Here is a 17,923-nt window from a genome sequence, read left to right on the forward strand (position 1 = left end):
TTAAGGATCACCTATTTTTTAATTGCCAAAGTTAACATTTTCTTTTAATTTACCTCATGTGTTTTATAATATATTTTCTGTTTTGTTTTTTCCTGGCCCAATTTTGGATTTATTCTGGCACTTTCTTTTCTTTAGACTCCCTATTATTTTGGTAGTTATAACTTCTTTTTTAGTAACTCTAGTGGTTACCCACATCACTACAATATGAATCTTAAAATATTAAATACTAATATAATTTGCTTGATATAAGTCTACTAATGGGAAGAGATTTCATAGATAGTTGAACGACTTTGAACATACTTGAGCTCCTCCTGGCTTATCTCCTATTGTTGTGGTATATTCTAATTGTTTATATTATTTAAAGCAACGTTATATGGCCCAATTTTATTTAGATTTATCTTTTTATGACAATTTAGTTCTTCTTCTTAATGGTGAGCTTACATGTAGAAAAATTATTCTTCCTGAATAACTTCTTTAGTGTTTATTGTAGTTCTGCCACTAATGAATCCTCTCAATTCTTATTCATGTTAAAATGTGTTAATTTAATTTTATTCTTGGAGAATATTTTTGTAGAAAATAATCCCATATTGGCAGTAATTTTCACCTTTATTCACAAAACTTCATTATTTTGATTTTTGATGTCCATTGTTTCTGTTAAAAAGTCTACTATATGTCTTTGAAATTAATGTGTCTGAATTCATAATTTTCTTTTGATTGATTATCAGTAGTTTGACTACGGTGCTCACAGTTAAGTTTATGTTCCTATTTATCCTACTTTGGTTTTAATCCTGAGTATATTTATATATATTTCCTGAAAAAATAGTTAGGATATTCTCTTTATCTTTTTTTTTTTTTTAATATATTTTATTGATTTTTTTACAGAGAGGAAGAGAGAGGGATAGAGAGTTAGAAACATCAATGAGAGAGAAACATCGATCAGCTGCCTCCTGCACACCTCCTACTGGGGATGTGCCTGCAACCAAGGTACGTGCCCTTGACCGGAATCGAACCTGGGACCCTTCAGTCCGCAGGCCGACGCTCTATCCACTGAGCCAAACCGGTTTTGGCATTCTCTTTATCTTTTGATTCTTTATTATTCTCTTTGTAATCTCCTTCTGGGGTTTATATTACATTTAAATATATCTTGTTTTATAGTTTTCAAATATCTGCTAAAATTCTCAACTTTGTCTTTTATTTCTTTTTAAAAATATATTTTTATTGATTTCAGAGAGGAAGGGAAAGGGAGAGAGAGATAGAAATATCAAGGATGACAGAGAATTATTGACAGGCTGTCTCCTGCACACCCCCTACTGGGGATTGAGCCAGCAACTTGGGCACGTGCTCTTGATCAGAATCGAATCCAGGACCCTTCAGTCCACAGGCAAATGCTCTATCCACTGAGCTTAATTGGCTAGGGCTGTCCTTTATTTCTTTAAACATATAAAAGACAAGTTTCTTTTTCTTAGTATATCTCTGATAATTCTGTTAGGTGAATCTTCAGTTCATCTATTTTGAATTTCTGCTCTTTCTCTTGGTTTCGTCACAATACCTATACTCCTTATATAACTACATATTTCAGCCTTAGTGAAGAAAATTTTGCAAAAATATATTAAAGATGGCATAAGGCTTAGAGTAATGTTATCTTCTTTCAAAGGTAATTTATCATCCTACAGATAGGCCAATGGCACTATTGGGTCCAGGTCATTTTAACCCAATCAATGATTCAGGCTGAGCTTCAGTCCCTGCAAAGATAGCTCTATTTCATATTTATCTTCACACCAATGTATGTCCTTACCTAATATTCTGTAGATTATTTAAGGCCACCTCTACCTTTGAAAGATAACAAGCAACAGTTTTAAATTCTTGCATTCTCAGATACCCTCAAAAGATTTGGTGCTCTTATCAGACTATGATTAAGCTTCAAGTCCCAGGTCAATCACTGCACCAAAGATCTGTTTAAAGAGTCTTTTAACTTTCTCATTTTTCAATCAGTAACTCTTTGAAGCCTAAAAAATATTTTGCTCAGTTTTTCTCACTGATCTCATTGGAATTCTTTGTTTAAATAACCTTGAATAAAAGTCTGCATTATATGTTATTCATATAGTGGTTAAATTAAACACACAAACAAAAACCTTCTTCTACTATCACAGTAGCGTCAATAGTACTTACTGAGTACAATGTGATATTACTATTGGGAAATGCTCTCATAATTTTAGTTTGTAGGTCTCCTATCTTCGGAAAATTAAAGTTGGCATTACTTCATTTTCAACACCTGTGAAATGTGCTATTCATTTTGTTCTCCAATATAAATTTCAATTTTAGAAAATAAGTAAATCCAGCAGCTAATAATTAAAAAGTTTTTTTTTTTTTTTAAAGAGAATGAAATGCATTAAGCACAGCTTACACACGGGGATTCTGTTATTGCCTACTTCCATTTTCAACTTAGACAAATAGCAACTTGAATGTTCCACAGAAGTTTCAAGAAATCACAATTATCAACTTTTCCCAGTAGAAGTAGTGAATTTTATGTTTAAAGCAAGACATTAGTCTAATACAGATAACTTCCTATAATGGAGAAACATGCATATAATTCGATATTGGAAATAAATTGGAATTTACAAGTGAAGATCTTCAGCGAAAAAAGCAAGTGCATCTGCTTTTTCTGATTATAGGAACTCTATAAAATTTTTGAATTATAATGGAGTTCCTAGTTCTTGTAAATTTGTCTGACTTGCTTGGGCTTATACCTGGCATATTTCCTTATTATTTTGGTTTTGGTTTTGGTTTTTCTCCTATTTTATAGAAAGAACAATTTCTTTTTCAGAAGGCTATCATTAATTGTCTATCTAGCCCTTCTTTTTATTTATTCTGAAACTATTTTCTGATTACATTTCATGTTTATTAAAGCATATCTCTTCTTTTTTATTTGCACCAAATAGACCTTTTCTTGAAAGATGCATTGTCCAAAAGTTAGTTCTGGTCATTTGCAAGTGCTTCATTCTTGGGTACTGTTTTAACCCCATGTTTCAGCATGAAAAATACTTTTGATAGAATATCAGGCCTTCTAGAACATATTATTATAAGCTAGCTGTCTCTCTCAATTTATTTTTAGGAGATGATGGAGAGAAGACTGTAATTTAATTTCCTCTGATCTAAAAAAACTTCACATTTGTGATGGCATTTTTATTAATCTAATAGAGAGAGACGTTTGTTCCAGGTTGACTGTTGTTCACAACACTTTTCATATCTGATATAGTAACAAGAGGATTTGCTCAAATTTGTTTTGACTAGATGGTGTTGAAATAAGTATTTTAAACTTTTTCTTGTAATAAACAATCACTTTCATTATTCTAGAGCAGTGGTCGGCAAACCGCGGCTCGCGAGCCACATGAGGCTCGCAAGCCACGGTTTGCCGCTCTGTTGACTAATGAGTTTGCCGACCACTGTTCTAGAGCATTAACTAGACCAGCCGTGGGCAAACTACGGCCCGCGGGCTGGATCCGGCCCGTTCGGCTGTTCTATCCGGCCTGCGGAGCCGAAAGAGTGGAGGGTTCTCTTGCTCTCCCCTCCGCTCCTTCACCAGCAGCAGTGTTAACATGGCAACGTCGGAAACACGGCCGCAGCTCCTTCTTCTGAGTGGGCGGATTTATATCCACCCATTCAGTAGAAGGAACAACCTCAATCTTCCAGACGCTCCTTTTAATGCCCGCGGACGTGTCCCCCGACATCACCCTGGGAATGCGTAGACACATTATCCTGGTGATGTAGGGAAACACGCCCCTGGAGAGCACAGTATCAGAGCATTAGCTAAAAAGGAGACCAACAACACTGTTCCCACTGAAGTTGATGTTTTAAAGACCAAAAACCTTTCAACCCAGTCTACATTGCCATCTACATCTATGCCCCAGGCATAATTTGGAAGTTGCACTAAAGAAAATGTTTAATTTACTGTTTACACATTTTGTTCTTTTCTATTTGTTTTAGTTTTAAATTATTTTATTATATTTAAGTTTAATTTGAAAGGCTTTTGTACCTTTCCTTTGTTAGGCAATTTTATTTTGCCTTTGCCATCTTCAATATAAGGTATGTTATTGTGCTATGATTCCTCCATTTTTTGAAGTTTCAAATTATAATAATTAGTGTTTACATTCTTCTTGTTAAAATGTTTGAAATGAATAAAACTATTGAAATAAAAAAAAGACCGTACCCTTTTATGTAATGATGTTTACTTTGAATTTATATTAGTTCACACAAACACTCCATCCATGCTTTTGTTCCGGCCCTCCGGTCCTGTTTAAGAACCCATTGTGGCCCTCGAGTCAAAAAGTTTGCCCACCCCTGAACTAGACTCTATTTAGTAGACATTCAAAAGTGGTAAATATTTTTCTTCATATCTGAATAATCAGGCATGTTGTATGCCATAAATTAATATTGTCTTTCAGTAGAAAGGTTGCTTTTATACTGAATTTATCAGATGTTGCATTATTTTACATTTTTTATTTATTGATTTTAGGTAGAAGTAGAGAGAAACATCAAGTTGTTGTTTCACTTATTTATGCATTCATTGCTTGATGCTCGCAAGTGCCCTGTGATTGAACCCGTAACCTTGGTGTATCAAGACTATGCTATAACCACTGAGCTACTTGCTAGGGCCCTGGATGTTACATTGTTTTTACCCTCATGTACAAGTCTTTCTTATCTTCTGAGATGATAAATGTTGTTAAAAGGAATAATTATAACTAGAAAAACCAACATATATAAATAGCTATTTATATGTGTATGCATATATACATATAATTACATATATGTATGTGCATATATAACACATATATATCATATATTATAACCATATAACTATGCAAAATTTTCACCAACTACTGATAAAAATACAATTTGTACTTAATGTTCACAGTTGCATATTTGAGAAAGACATGTACAAGTTTTCTTCCTTGGAAATTAATAAAAATTGGCAAAGACAAGGTAGGAATGGCAGTCAAATTTATCATTGCCACGTGTGTTTTCTTTCTCCTCCCATGAATGCATACAGGTAAATTACTTTCCCTTCTTTGAAAATTCCAGGGAGTAACTTTAACTTGGCTTTAGCATAGAAACCAAACCAAATAATGGACAGTTACTGGATTGAAAAACTATCAGAAAGCAGTTAGCTGCATGATCTTTTGCAGTAATATGGTGTTGTTTCCAATAATATTTCCAAGTCTTCTGATCGTCTCTCCATAGATGAGATATTTCTCACCACACATACGGTTGCCCTCAGCTCCAGAATCAGAGAGGAACCCTTTAAGACTCGTTAGAATTAAAGTCTAAAACTTTCAAAAGAGAGAACTGTATTATATCAATTTGAATCAGGGTTGAATCAATTGAGTTCAACATTACATTGTCATAAAAAGACTAAAAAAAAAAAAAAAAAAGATAAGACAGGCAGGCACAGTAGCCTATACCATTCAGTGACAGGGACAGTTCCCATAGAAAATGGAGTATGTATGTGTTTTGGAGACATGAAGAAATGTGTTTATAATAGTTTGGTTATTTAAACAAAAACTCCCTGTACTATTTATGAAGAAATCATTACATTAGGTTTAATAATTATTTTTATTTTAAACTGACTATGTATATTTGTCCTCCTTATTTCTTGGCTATTTCTTCCAAGGGAGAATTCTTGTTATTTGCATCACCAATTCATGCAGTAGGCTAAGTCTGTAGATATACCTATGGTCAAAGCAAACCTTAATAACATCTATAAGCATTTATTGTTTAACCTAAATTACTTTCTTATTTTCAGGTATAATAAGCAAACCTTAATACAATCTATAAAAATGTGTTCTTTAATCTAAATCACCTTCTTACTTTCAGGTATTTTTGGCTGAATACACAGGACCCCTGTTAATATATCTCCTCTTTTATTTGAGGATCCCATATATATATGACATGAAAGAGAGCTCTAGAAGGTCCCGCCACCTAGTGGTACAGTAAGTAATACATATGGCACATATAAATTAAAGCGTTGAGCAAGAATGCAGATATTATGTTCATAAATGCTGTTTGTACAATCAATTACAGTGCATTCAATTTTAGGGAAATATATTTAGGTAACCATGAATGTTTACATACCAACTTGTAAATTGACTAGTATAAGCAAGGAATTCAATATAATTTATAATGGAGGTAGCTTAAGTTATTAATACTTATAATTAGCAAGAGAAATCTGGACATTTAGAAATATCAAAAAAGCTTAAAATTATGAAGTGGAAAGGCCTTGTATAGAGCATAAAATATAAATATTTCTCTAAAAATATGGACAACATCGCATAGGAAATACATAATTACCTAAGTCAAAAACAGGGGGGAGGAAGGATTTTTTACAAGTTTCCTTTAGTAAGTAAAAATCCAAAGTAAAATTTTAGTTTGAAATAAGACATAAAGGGAAAAATAAAGACTAGGACAGTCATAAAAATAAAATAAGCAGAATTTACAACTATGGCAGTCTCTCTCTCCCTCTCTCTCTCTTTCTCCATACCAAATGAAAGAGAAATATTGTTCAAGATACTACACTGAGATGTAAAAATGTAGGATTAGCAATTTAACAGAAAGAACCTGATTAAATGAAAGCATTCTAAGTGAGTTAAGAAGCAGATTTTAGGTCTTAGGGATACTTGAAGACAGAGAATGACTTGACTGCTGAATTTGTCATCTCAAATCAAGCTTTTCCTTGCCCTTAATGTCTGTACTCCAGCTGCACTGACTTCCCTTCCTTGTCCTTATGCCTCCCATGTTCCCTTTCACACAAGGCATTTACACATGCCATTCCTATTCCCCCATCCTCATCTCCTCCCTCTTCCTTATCTCTCACTCAAACTTCAAATAGAAGTTCAACATTTCTTACTCAAGGTAGCCATTGCGATTCCTTCCATGACAAATATGATACTAAAGTGTTTTTCCTTTATACATATTTTTTTACTTTAAAATTATATATTCACGATCATTTGTCTTTCCCTTTATAGAGTTAAAGTTTTATCATGACATACTTTGATGTTCCATCTATCTTCACTGCTTAACACATTGACTGATTTACAGGGAATATGCAATAAAAATGTTTTGAATAGTAAGGTGGATGAACGAATTATATACATATTTATTTTACAATGTACTCTTTTAGAGTATAAAAGAAAAACCTGACATTGACGGGAACTCTGAGGTAACTTTTCTAAGACAGTTGCATTTGAACTTTTTTCTTTGTTTTCTGGAAAGATGAGTCAGATTCCAGGAAGGCTGGTCAGGTCAGTATAGAACAGGTTGCTCAGGGGTCTTTGGACAATAATATCTGTCTTCCTTTTTGTTAAGTGAAGAGAATCACCAATTCATTTGGAAAGATTATGGAGTGAAGAGTTCATAAGGAGAAGGCAATTGCACTCAGTTTTTAGACCAAAGATATAACATGTACCAGCTTTATAGCACAGCATGAAAAAGGAACACCACCCCTCCCCACCCCCGCCTGGTAGTCTCAAAGCAATTGGATGACTGTTGGTTACTATTCTTAAACACAAACACATCATATTTTATAACCTCTCAGTAATAAATGTATTTTTGCAACATAGTTCAAAATAACAAATATGTTGACTTTATATGAAATCATTCCAGAGCAGAAACACAAACACACAAACTACTTCTGAAATTTAAGTGTCTAGTAGAGCTCTATAAAATAATCACAAGGCTCCTAAGGCAAACTAATTTCAGGATGGATGATATACTTTCTTATGATTAAAAAGATCAAATTTCAAATGCTATATTTACTTGCCACATACTCTAATGTTAATTCTCCCAAAATGCTTTGAATCAAGTCACAAAGTATTTTTCAGGTAGGTTTAGATCTATGTGTGACTCAACAGCCACACAATTCTTAGAAGCATCTACACACTGTGGCTAAGGCTAAATTTCTTGCAGGATCTTTCTGTCCAACTGTAGGGAAAGGTGGTCCACAGCTTGATGTAACAGTTATTCTTCAATTCAACCAACAGTATTTAAGATAGAGGCTACATACTCAAAATTACCATAGGGATTGAGTAAACTAGCTGCACTGTGGCTAAGACCACACCTCCTTACAGCTTCTTGTTGCATCATCAGGAATGGAAAAAGACACCAGAGAAACCTTTCCTGCACTCAGCATTCATAGTTTGATTATCTGCCTTAAATGCAAGAGGACATGTTAGATATTTAGACACATTGTCCTTAGTTCACCCACCTCATTAACTCCATATTTTCAGATCATCCCTCAGACACACCACCATGTATGTAGAATTTCTCCTTAACTAATCCCGTACTAAATTTCATGTACATTCTCTATTTCAATAAACTCTACTGTCTTCTATTTGTTACCTTCTCTAAGTCCTCCCCAACTCTGGGAATTCTTCCACCGTGACCCGAAAATTCAAAGTCCATTATTAGCAAACTCTCTTCTCTCTTCAACTTTTGTCTGATTATTGCTTTCATATTCTTCCTCAAGAATACCTGATGCACTGCCTCCCTTGAAGCTCCGTTGAGACTTACTTTGTAGATAAAATAAAGTAAACAAAACACAAGTTGCATTGGCTCCATAGAAAATGAAATTCAAACTTAATTTATGGCACTTGCTAAAGGACAACCAGACAATGAAAAAGTTACTCTGAATATTATAAAATGTCATATGCATTCTAAGTAGGTTTTGGATATTTTTAAAACTGTAAATTATCTGCTTCAATTTAGAGTCATTTTGATATGAGCACATTTGCAATTATTATATTCATGTATATTCTGGAGCAGGTGCATGTAGGTATTTCTCTCTTTCTGCATCCAGTGCAGCTAGAGAGCGGGTCCAGTTCCTGAGTAGGGGCTGCTGGGGATTGAGAAATAAAAGAGACAAGACACAGAGATAGAAGGAAAAAGCTGGGACCAGGTGGGACCACCGTCCTCTTCTGATGGAGAGACAGGGACCCAGAGCCAATCCATCGAGTTTATTTTATATCCCAAATACCAGGAAGTTTCACCAAAAGGTCAAGACAAAAGGAGATTATTTGCATTCTTGAGTAGGCCCTGAGCATTCCTGGTGCTAGGCTGGATTTAGATATCAAAACCACTTCCCCACACCACGGGCTGAAATGAAGGTCAAGCTGACAACACCCTTGCCCTTTTGGGGTGTTCCCAGGGCCTGGCTTTACTGACGCCACTGGGTTCGGCTGACAATAATTAAGGAATGCCCATGTGCCTTCCCAGGCACTGTCTACAGGTGCAAACATATAGCCTATGATGGGTATATAATATATTTCTAGTGTCATCAGAAGTAAATTTATAGAGTGTTTTAACAGTACTTACATTTTAAATAAGTTTTTAAATTTCTAGAATAAAAGTATTAAAAAACACCTGTGTTTTGATTACTGAAAACAATATTTCCTAAAATAGAATATCAGAGTGAACTAAAAAAGAAATGCATAAGGAAAGCCATATTTTTAGAAGGGAATTTAACGTGTTCATGTTTTTGTTTTTGTTTCTAGCTTGGCCTGCTTCTGTCATTGTATACACTATATTCGATATCTTTTGGAAACCTTATTTGTTCACAAAGTTTCTGCAGGGCATACACCTTTGAAAAATTTGATAAAGGTCAGGAGTAATATGTTTTACAATTTTAATTATTATTGAGATATTTTGTGTATTGAACTATTTGCAAAATAATTCAATCATGTTTATTTTCCTTAAGTCTAGGTTTTTTGTTGTTGTTGTTTTTGTCTATTCAACTTATCAGCATATCTTAAACAATCTGTTTTGAAATGCCATTTCCTGGAGCTGCCTTCAACCAGTAACAGTACATAGAAACCTTTTATTTTGGAAATACTTAGCACTGAATTCAAAGAGAAAGAATCTCTTATATGAACCCGCTATAAATATACATTTGTGTGATTAAAATAATGATACTGCACCCATTTTATGATGTTTTTGCTCTTCAAATAAAAGGTAAATGCAACAGTTATTAACTGTTAAATAACTATCAAGAAAATAGGAAATTTTCTGAAACATTGAAATGGAAATATACATTAGATAACATGCCACAATTCAAATGTCCAATTCAAATTAAAATTTATTTTCCAATTCAAAATATACTTTCAATATTAATATATCCTTACTAAAATCTTCCTTTTTCCTCCAAATATCTGTTTTCTAAAAATTTGAACAAGGCAGCCATTCCATTGTTGTCATTGGAAAGAAACACTGAATTCTATAATTCTTAGAAATCTCAGAAGTCATTTAGACTAGCTTCTCTTTTGACAGAAGGTATTAAAATGTATTATACAGGGCAAGATCAGTGTTATAGCCTAGGACTTCTAAAATTAGCCAATCGTCCTTTCTAATCAATCAACATGTATTACTACTAATGGTTCTAAAATTCATTCTTTTGTTCATTTTCATTTGGGAAATGATTATTGATATATCTTATCTAATATATAATTCATTATTTTATTACTTCATATTTCTTACTGAATGGACAAAATTATTCTTGCAAAATATACTTACATTTACTCTATATCATGAATACCCATTTATATTAATAAGGGTTGAGCAAAGAAATGCATTACTTGAATGATATTAAATAGGTACTTTTAAAATGCTAATTTACTGGGTGAAGAAGCATTTCATTTATCCAACTTAGAAAATGTATACCATTTTTCATGTAAATCTATTGTAGTGTGACATATAAATGTATGGAATGGTTTAAAATGATGGGATATATATATCATATATGAAAAACCTAAATGTTATTTTGTGTTATTTGTAGGGCTGTGCCTTTTATTGGGGATTCACTTCTTGGATTGCCTACTACATTAATCACCCACGGTATACACCACCATGTATGTAGAATATGTATGTAGAATTTCTCCTTAACTAACCCCATACTAAATTTCACGTCTACACAATCACATAAAACTAAAAGAAATGGAATTGTTAAAACAAATGGTGAGCTTATCAGATAATATGTTTTAGTACTTTTGTATATTCCAACTTCCCCACCATGAACAAGATAACATTAGGACACTGTATTAAGTTCTACGTTAAATGTTTTTAGATTGCAAAGGTATCATTCCAAAAAGTCAATTATATAACCCATAGTACTTTTGATTAGAGGGTAGTGATATCCACTGAACCTTCCCTGAATTATGTGTACAATATGACAATCCAAAATATGAGTCTTTACCTATCATCTATCTTCTCCTCCTTTCTAGCATTTGGAAACAGGCAAGTCACAGTATCAGCTATTAATTTTCTGGTATGTATGTATGTAAGTATTATTATTAGCTGGTCATGCTCCAATTGTGGTATTATTAAAAATGCAAAACAGAATATATTTGAGTATTTGTTTATTAGATAATGTGACCTATTTTTATATAAAGTGCCTAATGGTATTAAATGAAGTAAATAAAATGACTTTCCATTATTAAGTCATTAGTTCTCTAAATCTTTTAATCAAAATGTTCTACTCATCTATGAAGGATAATTAGAATTAGTTTAAAGATAGTAAGATTGGAAAAAATTATACTCAGTAATTCTTATTGTCTGCAAATTTACCAACCTATAAATATGTAAGGGCAAAAAGTTTAACAAGTTTAACATATGAACATACAAAAACCACTTTAGCATAATAGTTAAAACATAATTGTGAAAACATAGTCAGCTTTTTAAAAATGAAACATGGATATTTCCTAATTGTTCTGTTTAGTGCTTCAGATCATTCTATTTAACTTACCAAGTGATCAACCTGGTAAGTCTAGTACCATTTGGCACCGTGCATAATTATTACAATATTATTGACTATATTCCCTGTGCTGTTTTACATCCCTGTGAGCTTTTGTACCCCCTCTCCTTTTATTGAATTTATTGGAGTGACACTGGTTAACAAAATTATGCAGGTTTCAGGTACACAATTCTACAGCATATCATTTGTACACTGTATTTTGTGTTCACCAGCCCAACTCAAGTCTCCATCCATCACCATTTATCCATATCATTTTCCACTTCCATCTACCCTCCCTCCTCCCAGCCCTCATCATGAAGTAATTCATATTGATGCTTTCATTGCTAACCTATGCTGTACGAAGTCTAATGCTCTCTGTGGAGTAAACTGCTTAGTAAATTTGAGCAAATGGAAGAATGAATTAATGGATAAACAAAACAAAAAGCACATATTTGATCTTTATTTAGATGTGTTTTTATATCACATCTGATTATTTTTCTCATCCTCCTTATGATTTCATTTTCTATTTTTTATAATTTTTACTGTTACTTATTCCTGTGTAAATATTTACACACTTCTCATTTTATATAATATTCTTCTTTTTTTCCCTTTCTCCAACAAAGTATGACTGAATACTTGGCTTTAGTATAAAATAATTTTTTAAAGTTGCAGCTTTTTAAAACATCACGTGTCATTATTATTCTAATATTTTTCTTTTTTAAATATATTTTATTCGTTTTTTTACAGAGAGGAAGGGAGAGGGATAGAAAGTTAGAAACATCGATGAGAGAGAAACATCGATCAGCTGCCTCCTGCACACCCCCTACTCGGGATGTGCCCACAACCAAGGTACATGCCCTTGACTGGAATTGAACCTGGGACCCTTCAGTCCACAGGCTGGCGCTCCATCCACTGAGCCAAACCGGTCAGGGCTCTAATGTTTTTCTTAAAAGTTAAGCAAAATAAGTCAGACATGAAAAAGTCAAGAACCATATGACTTCACTCAATGTGGTATATAAAACTGAAAGCAACAAATAAAAACACACAAGAAAAAATGAACAAAAGCTCGTAGACACACACAACAGTATTGTGATTACCAAAGGGAAGGGGGTGAGGGCAATAAATAGTAAATGGGGTCAAGTATGTGGTGACAGAAGACTTGAATTTGGGTGGTGAGAACACAATGCAATACACTGTTCATAGGACTGTACACTTGAAAACTGTTATTTTATTAACCAATATTAGTTCAATAAATTTAATTTTAAAAAGTTAAAAGAGACATATTTTAAAAAAAGCAAAATTCTAGTAGTTTAAATTATACATATCCCCACCAAAGACTTTAAAAAATTCTAATTCCTTAAGTTACTAATGATTTTTCTTCACACATGCCTTTGTTTATATATTTTGCATGTAAAAATTAATAATACAATAATAAATAGAAGAATTAGGCAAAGAGTAAAATGTTACCATAGTTGCTATCTTCTAAAGGCCAAGATACCAAAATACATAAATATTGATACAGAGAAGCATAGATTATGTCCAATGCCGATGTAGTAATAACTTTAACTCTATATTTCTAAGCACATAATAAGCATTGTCTGTTTCAATCATATACTTAAATTAAGACAAACAAGAATAACCTCTGCTTTTAATTATATATACTTTTGAGGGTATGGGAAAACTAATTAAAAGTCAAAATTTTGAATGTAATTGTATTCCATTGCAAATAGAAATTTAGAAATTATACAGAAGGGCCATTGTGACTCTTAAAACTGTCAATTGTGATGACAAATTATAAAGACCTTCTAGCTCTGGAATTTCTTAATAATGATGAGTGTAGAGGAGACACTTAATTTTCATAAATAAAATATGGTATTGTGAAATGAGTTTTAGAAAACCGATTCTAATATTCTAATACAGGATGTAACAACTAATGAATTGATCTAACAACTAATGAATGCATGTATAATTAACATCTTACAGTTCAAGGTTCATCTTATAGTTTTTTTTACTCATAATAACCAAATCCAAAAGTGTGTACCTTTGAGATTTATCACAAATAATATATTTGCAAATAGTTGGAAAGAATAAGTAACCTGTTTTTAAGCCCAATGCATTGTAAATTATTTTATACTAGAGGCCCAGTGCACCACATTTGTAAATTGAGGGGAGGGGGTAATCATCAGCCCGGTCTGTGCCCTCTCACAGTCTGGGACCCCTCGGGGGATGTCCGCCTGCCACTGAGGAGGGAGAGGCTCCCGCCATCACCCCTGCGCTCCCCAGCTGTGAGCCCGCTGGGGAGCCTGGCTTCTGGCTAAGCAGCGCTCCCCCTGTGGGAGTGCACTGACCACCAGGGGAGAAGCTCCTGCGTTGAGCATCTGCCCCCTGGTGGTCAGTGGGCATCATAGCCACCGGTCATTCCACTGTTTGGTCGATTTGCATATTAGCCTTTTATTATATAGGATTAAAAGTATCAGTTTATAGGAGAATCAATTGTTATATATAAGGAACTAAGGGGAAATTCATGGGTCAGTCTTCCATAATTTAAAATTCAGCCAGAAAAAACGGCTATCTTAATTGCAAGTGCTAACTTTTTGCTGATAAAATGTTATGTTTGCGAAATTTCCTATTCTTCATCTACTGATCTCTGTACTCTCAACATAAAGGACGGGGGAAGGAACACCATTCATTTAAAGTTGGTTTTACTCAGCAATTACTGAGAAGAAGAAAAGTAAAACAGCAACAGTTTTACAAGGATGATATAGATAGTGCCATGCCAAGGGCTTTAAAGGGAGTGAGGCTTTGCATTTCCGTCTGGGGGTGGGATGGAGAGGAAAGCTTCCCAGAGATTGTACATATGCAGTAGACCTGAAAGGATGCACTGGATTGTCCTCCCAAAATAAAATGGTGTACACATTTTAAATAATGCAAAATTACATTCTTACAGCCAACCATAGTTAACAATTCAGTCAACATTCACAGAAATGTAAATGTGGACCATAAACTACAAGCAAAGTAAACTTCAGAGGCCCTTGTTAAGTGAGAAAACGCAGTGTTAAGTAACAACAATTATCCCTGTGTTTTCTCATCACTTCTAAGTGACACCAGGTGCACTAGAAGCACTTTGAGGAGACACGTGTGGGATGATTTGGTGTGTATCTCTTCTCCAAAGGACATCTCATTTCCTTCGAAAACAATAAGTGAACTCCAGAAAGAGTGACCCCTCAACGTTGCAGAGAACAAACTGCGTTTTGTTGTACCTGGCATTTAATCCATCCACCAGACCCAATAAGCCTGAGTTTATCTAAATTGAGATGAGTGATAACTAAACATTTCAACCTCAGACTTGAGTGTTTTGGTGTAACATATAAAATTCAGTCAGCTGGGACTTTAAACAAAGTATTCTGCCCCTGCCCTTGGTTTATGTTTAGTACTTGGTTAGAAAGTTTCCTTTTCATTAAAAAAAGAGAAAAGATAAAAAAGATAACTACACAAAAAACCACACTTCATGAAGTATCTCTGTCTTTGAGTAAAGAATAAAGAGAGTTGGAAGGAACATTATCCCCACTTTTTATAATAAAAAACTGACCTAACTGCCAAAAAAAAAGTTGGCTTTGCTTTTGCTGTTATGTAAAGACAGATTATCACCTGGTAAGAAGATGAGATAATAGAACACTGCTAAATATGATTGTAGTTAATTCTTAATTACTCATATGTGAATCATCCATTTTGTGAACTAACCATTAAAATTAAAATTTTCTTTTCTGCTCCTTCGCTGTTTTTTTTTTTCTATTGCTATTCTGAGGTTTCTAATATACTAAACAGAATATATTGTAAGCACAAAAAATAAAAACCCTTTACAATGGTACCTAACGAACTCAAAAGTTAAATAATAACACCTGGTGGAAAACCTTTTATTTTGATGAGTTTTGCCATGTGTATACAATATTATGAGAACTCTATCATTACCTCTCCCTTTGTGTAAATTCTTTCAATATAACCTTTTCCGTCACATGAATCTGCTATTACAAAAGCCACAAGGAAAAAAATAAAACAAGTAGAATCAAATACAGTATTGGCAAATTTACAAAGACATCAGAATATCTTTCCCTACAATTTTTAGATGTCACAGACACTATAATTCAGCCTCTTCATATTTCTATGACGCCTTTTCATCCTCTGAACCCAACTCCACTCACCAAACAACAAATAAAAGCACCAAATTCACAACTGCAAAACAAGTTTTATAATTTTTAAGATTGTATTTTATAACTAACAATTCTGTTTTCTTTATCTACTCTTCCTCTCCACTTTATTTTTACTCTCCAGAAGCAATTTTGTTTTGCTGATTCTTTGTACATTAAACATTTCATCAGAAAAATACATATTTCTTCCCTTACTGTCTCTTCAACAATGTAGGATATGGGAGGAGTAGGTAATAACATACATGTTTGTAAAGAACGTAACTCCTCTCCCTGGTTTTGCCTCTGTTTTCAGTTTCATCATTAGTTATCCACTCCTTAGGTTAAGATTTTTATTAAAATGCAAATATTTTCAGAGAGTAATAAATAATACTCTTAACAAGTAGTCACACCTTTTCCTGTAACATTTAGCTGGGAAGGCCCTTGGACATAGGACAGATATTTTTGATTAGAGGAGAGGATGCTGGGAACAATGTATCATCGCTTTTAATTAAAGTAGAGGAGAGTGTGGCCTGGTTGTGGAAAGCAGATAGGCTAGGAAACTGCATGTGAATATTTGGTGCTTGTGGATGAGATGAGAGAGGGAAGTCAAGTGTGCCAATGTTAAGTACTTTCATTCTCAGCATTCTGTTTAAATTTGGTTGTGACAATATTTCTGATAATCTATTAGTGATAAGCAACAATAAAATGTTTATATTTACTTTTTCTTGAAGACAAAAAAATCCAAGACTCTGTGTTTTTCCATCATTTGTCTTTTTAGTTTCCTCTCAAATCCCAAGGGAGATAATATAAATAATAACATGCATAGAAATTAAATGTCATACCTGAATTTGTTTGGAGTTCCTGTTTCTTACATAATGTTTTTATAAAACTAGCTTAAGAAATTAATTATGTGTAGTTAATTCAAATATTATATATCTATTTTATTATAATTGGTTATAATCATACTTGGTTTTTCAGCTAAAACTGAGTTACTCCTAACTAAACTCATTATCTCAATTAAAATCAGCAGCTACTATAACCATAGAAATATTTTTTGCTAGAACAGATCATATCAAAGCCAATGTAAAAGTAATTCCTGAAAAAAAATAATTATCATAAGTGTGTTTTAGTAATAATTAACTACAGAGTTAGTATATAAAAGGTATCTATTTTAATTTTTTAAAAATTTTGTTGTATGGTGACATTCTTATACTGTATTCTTGTACTGTGTGTGCACATTCTTGTGTTACACAATAGTTCACAAAATCTCTATGGGTTAAAAATAAACTTTAAGTGTTCCCAGAATGTTGTAATGAGGCAGAACATGTAAAATAAAGGTAACTGATTTTAAGCAATAAATCAATTCCATAATAAAATATTTGAGTTTATAGATCAAAAATGCCATCTCTTAGAATAAAGTTTACACAATAAAATACCAGTTTCATGCAACAAATAAAATAATAAAACAACATTTAGTCTACATATTATACCATTGCATAAATGGAATATTTGAACTTTTACCTAAAATATTACAATTATTAATTTTCAAAAGTAAAATGTATTGGTTACAGCAAAGAAATAAAATGGAGCAAAGAGAGTCATAATAAACGGTGCTGGTACAACTAGACATACACATTTAAAAAATGAATCTATATGCGGACCTTATACCCTTCACATAAATTAACTTACAATATATCTCAGATCTAAATAAAAAATGCAAAACTATAAAAATCTTAGGAGATAACATAGGAGAAATCCTAGATGGCTTTAGGTATGGCAATGACTTTTTATATACAATACCCAAGATACAATCCTAGAAAGTAATAATTGCAAAGCTACTTAATTAAAATTAATAGCTGCTATGTGTCAGATAATGTCAAGAGAATAAGAAAGCAAGCATAGACAGGAGAAAAATATTTGCAAAAGACACATTTGATAAAGAACTGTTATACAAATTACATAGAGA

The 17,923-nt window shown here is 33.1% G+C and overlaps 1 protein-coding gene across 2 annotated transcripts in view; it reads left to right on the forward strand.

Moving 5' to 3' along the window:
* Positions 1-17,923, forward strand: part of TECRL (trans-2,3-enoyl-CoA reductase like) — an 81,336-nt gene that overhangs the window by 54,163 nt on the left and 9,250 nt on the right. Inside the window, exons 5-8 of one of the 2 annotated variants that reach the window (XM_080685762.1) lie at positions 5,872-5,987; positions 9,543-9,648; positions 10,820-10,892; positions 11,265-11,308. In XM_080685762.1, coding sequence (XP_080541888.1) covers positions 5,872-5,987; positions 9,543-9,648; positions 10,820-10,892; positions 11,265-11,308 — 339 coding nt within the window. Of the gene's footprint in view, positions 1-5,871; positions 5,988-9,542; positions 9,649-10,819; positions 10,893-11,264; positions 11,321-17,923 lie in introns of both variants that reach the window. The other variant, XM_080685761.1, reaches the window with a different exon arrangement.

This window comes from Plecotus auritus (genome assembly GCF_963455305.1).
Source record: "Plecotus auritus genome assembly, chromosome: 1".
NCBI classification, from domain to species: domain Eukaryota; kingdom Metazoa; phylum Chordata; class Mammalia; order Chiroptera; family Vespertilionidae; genus Plecotus; species Plecotus auritus.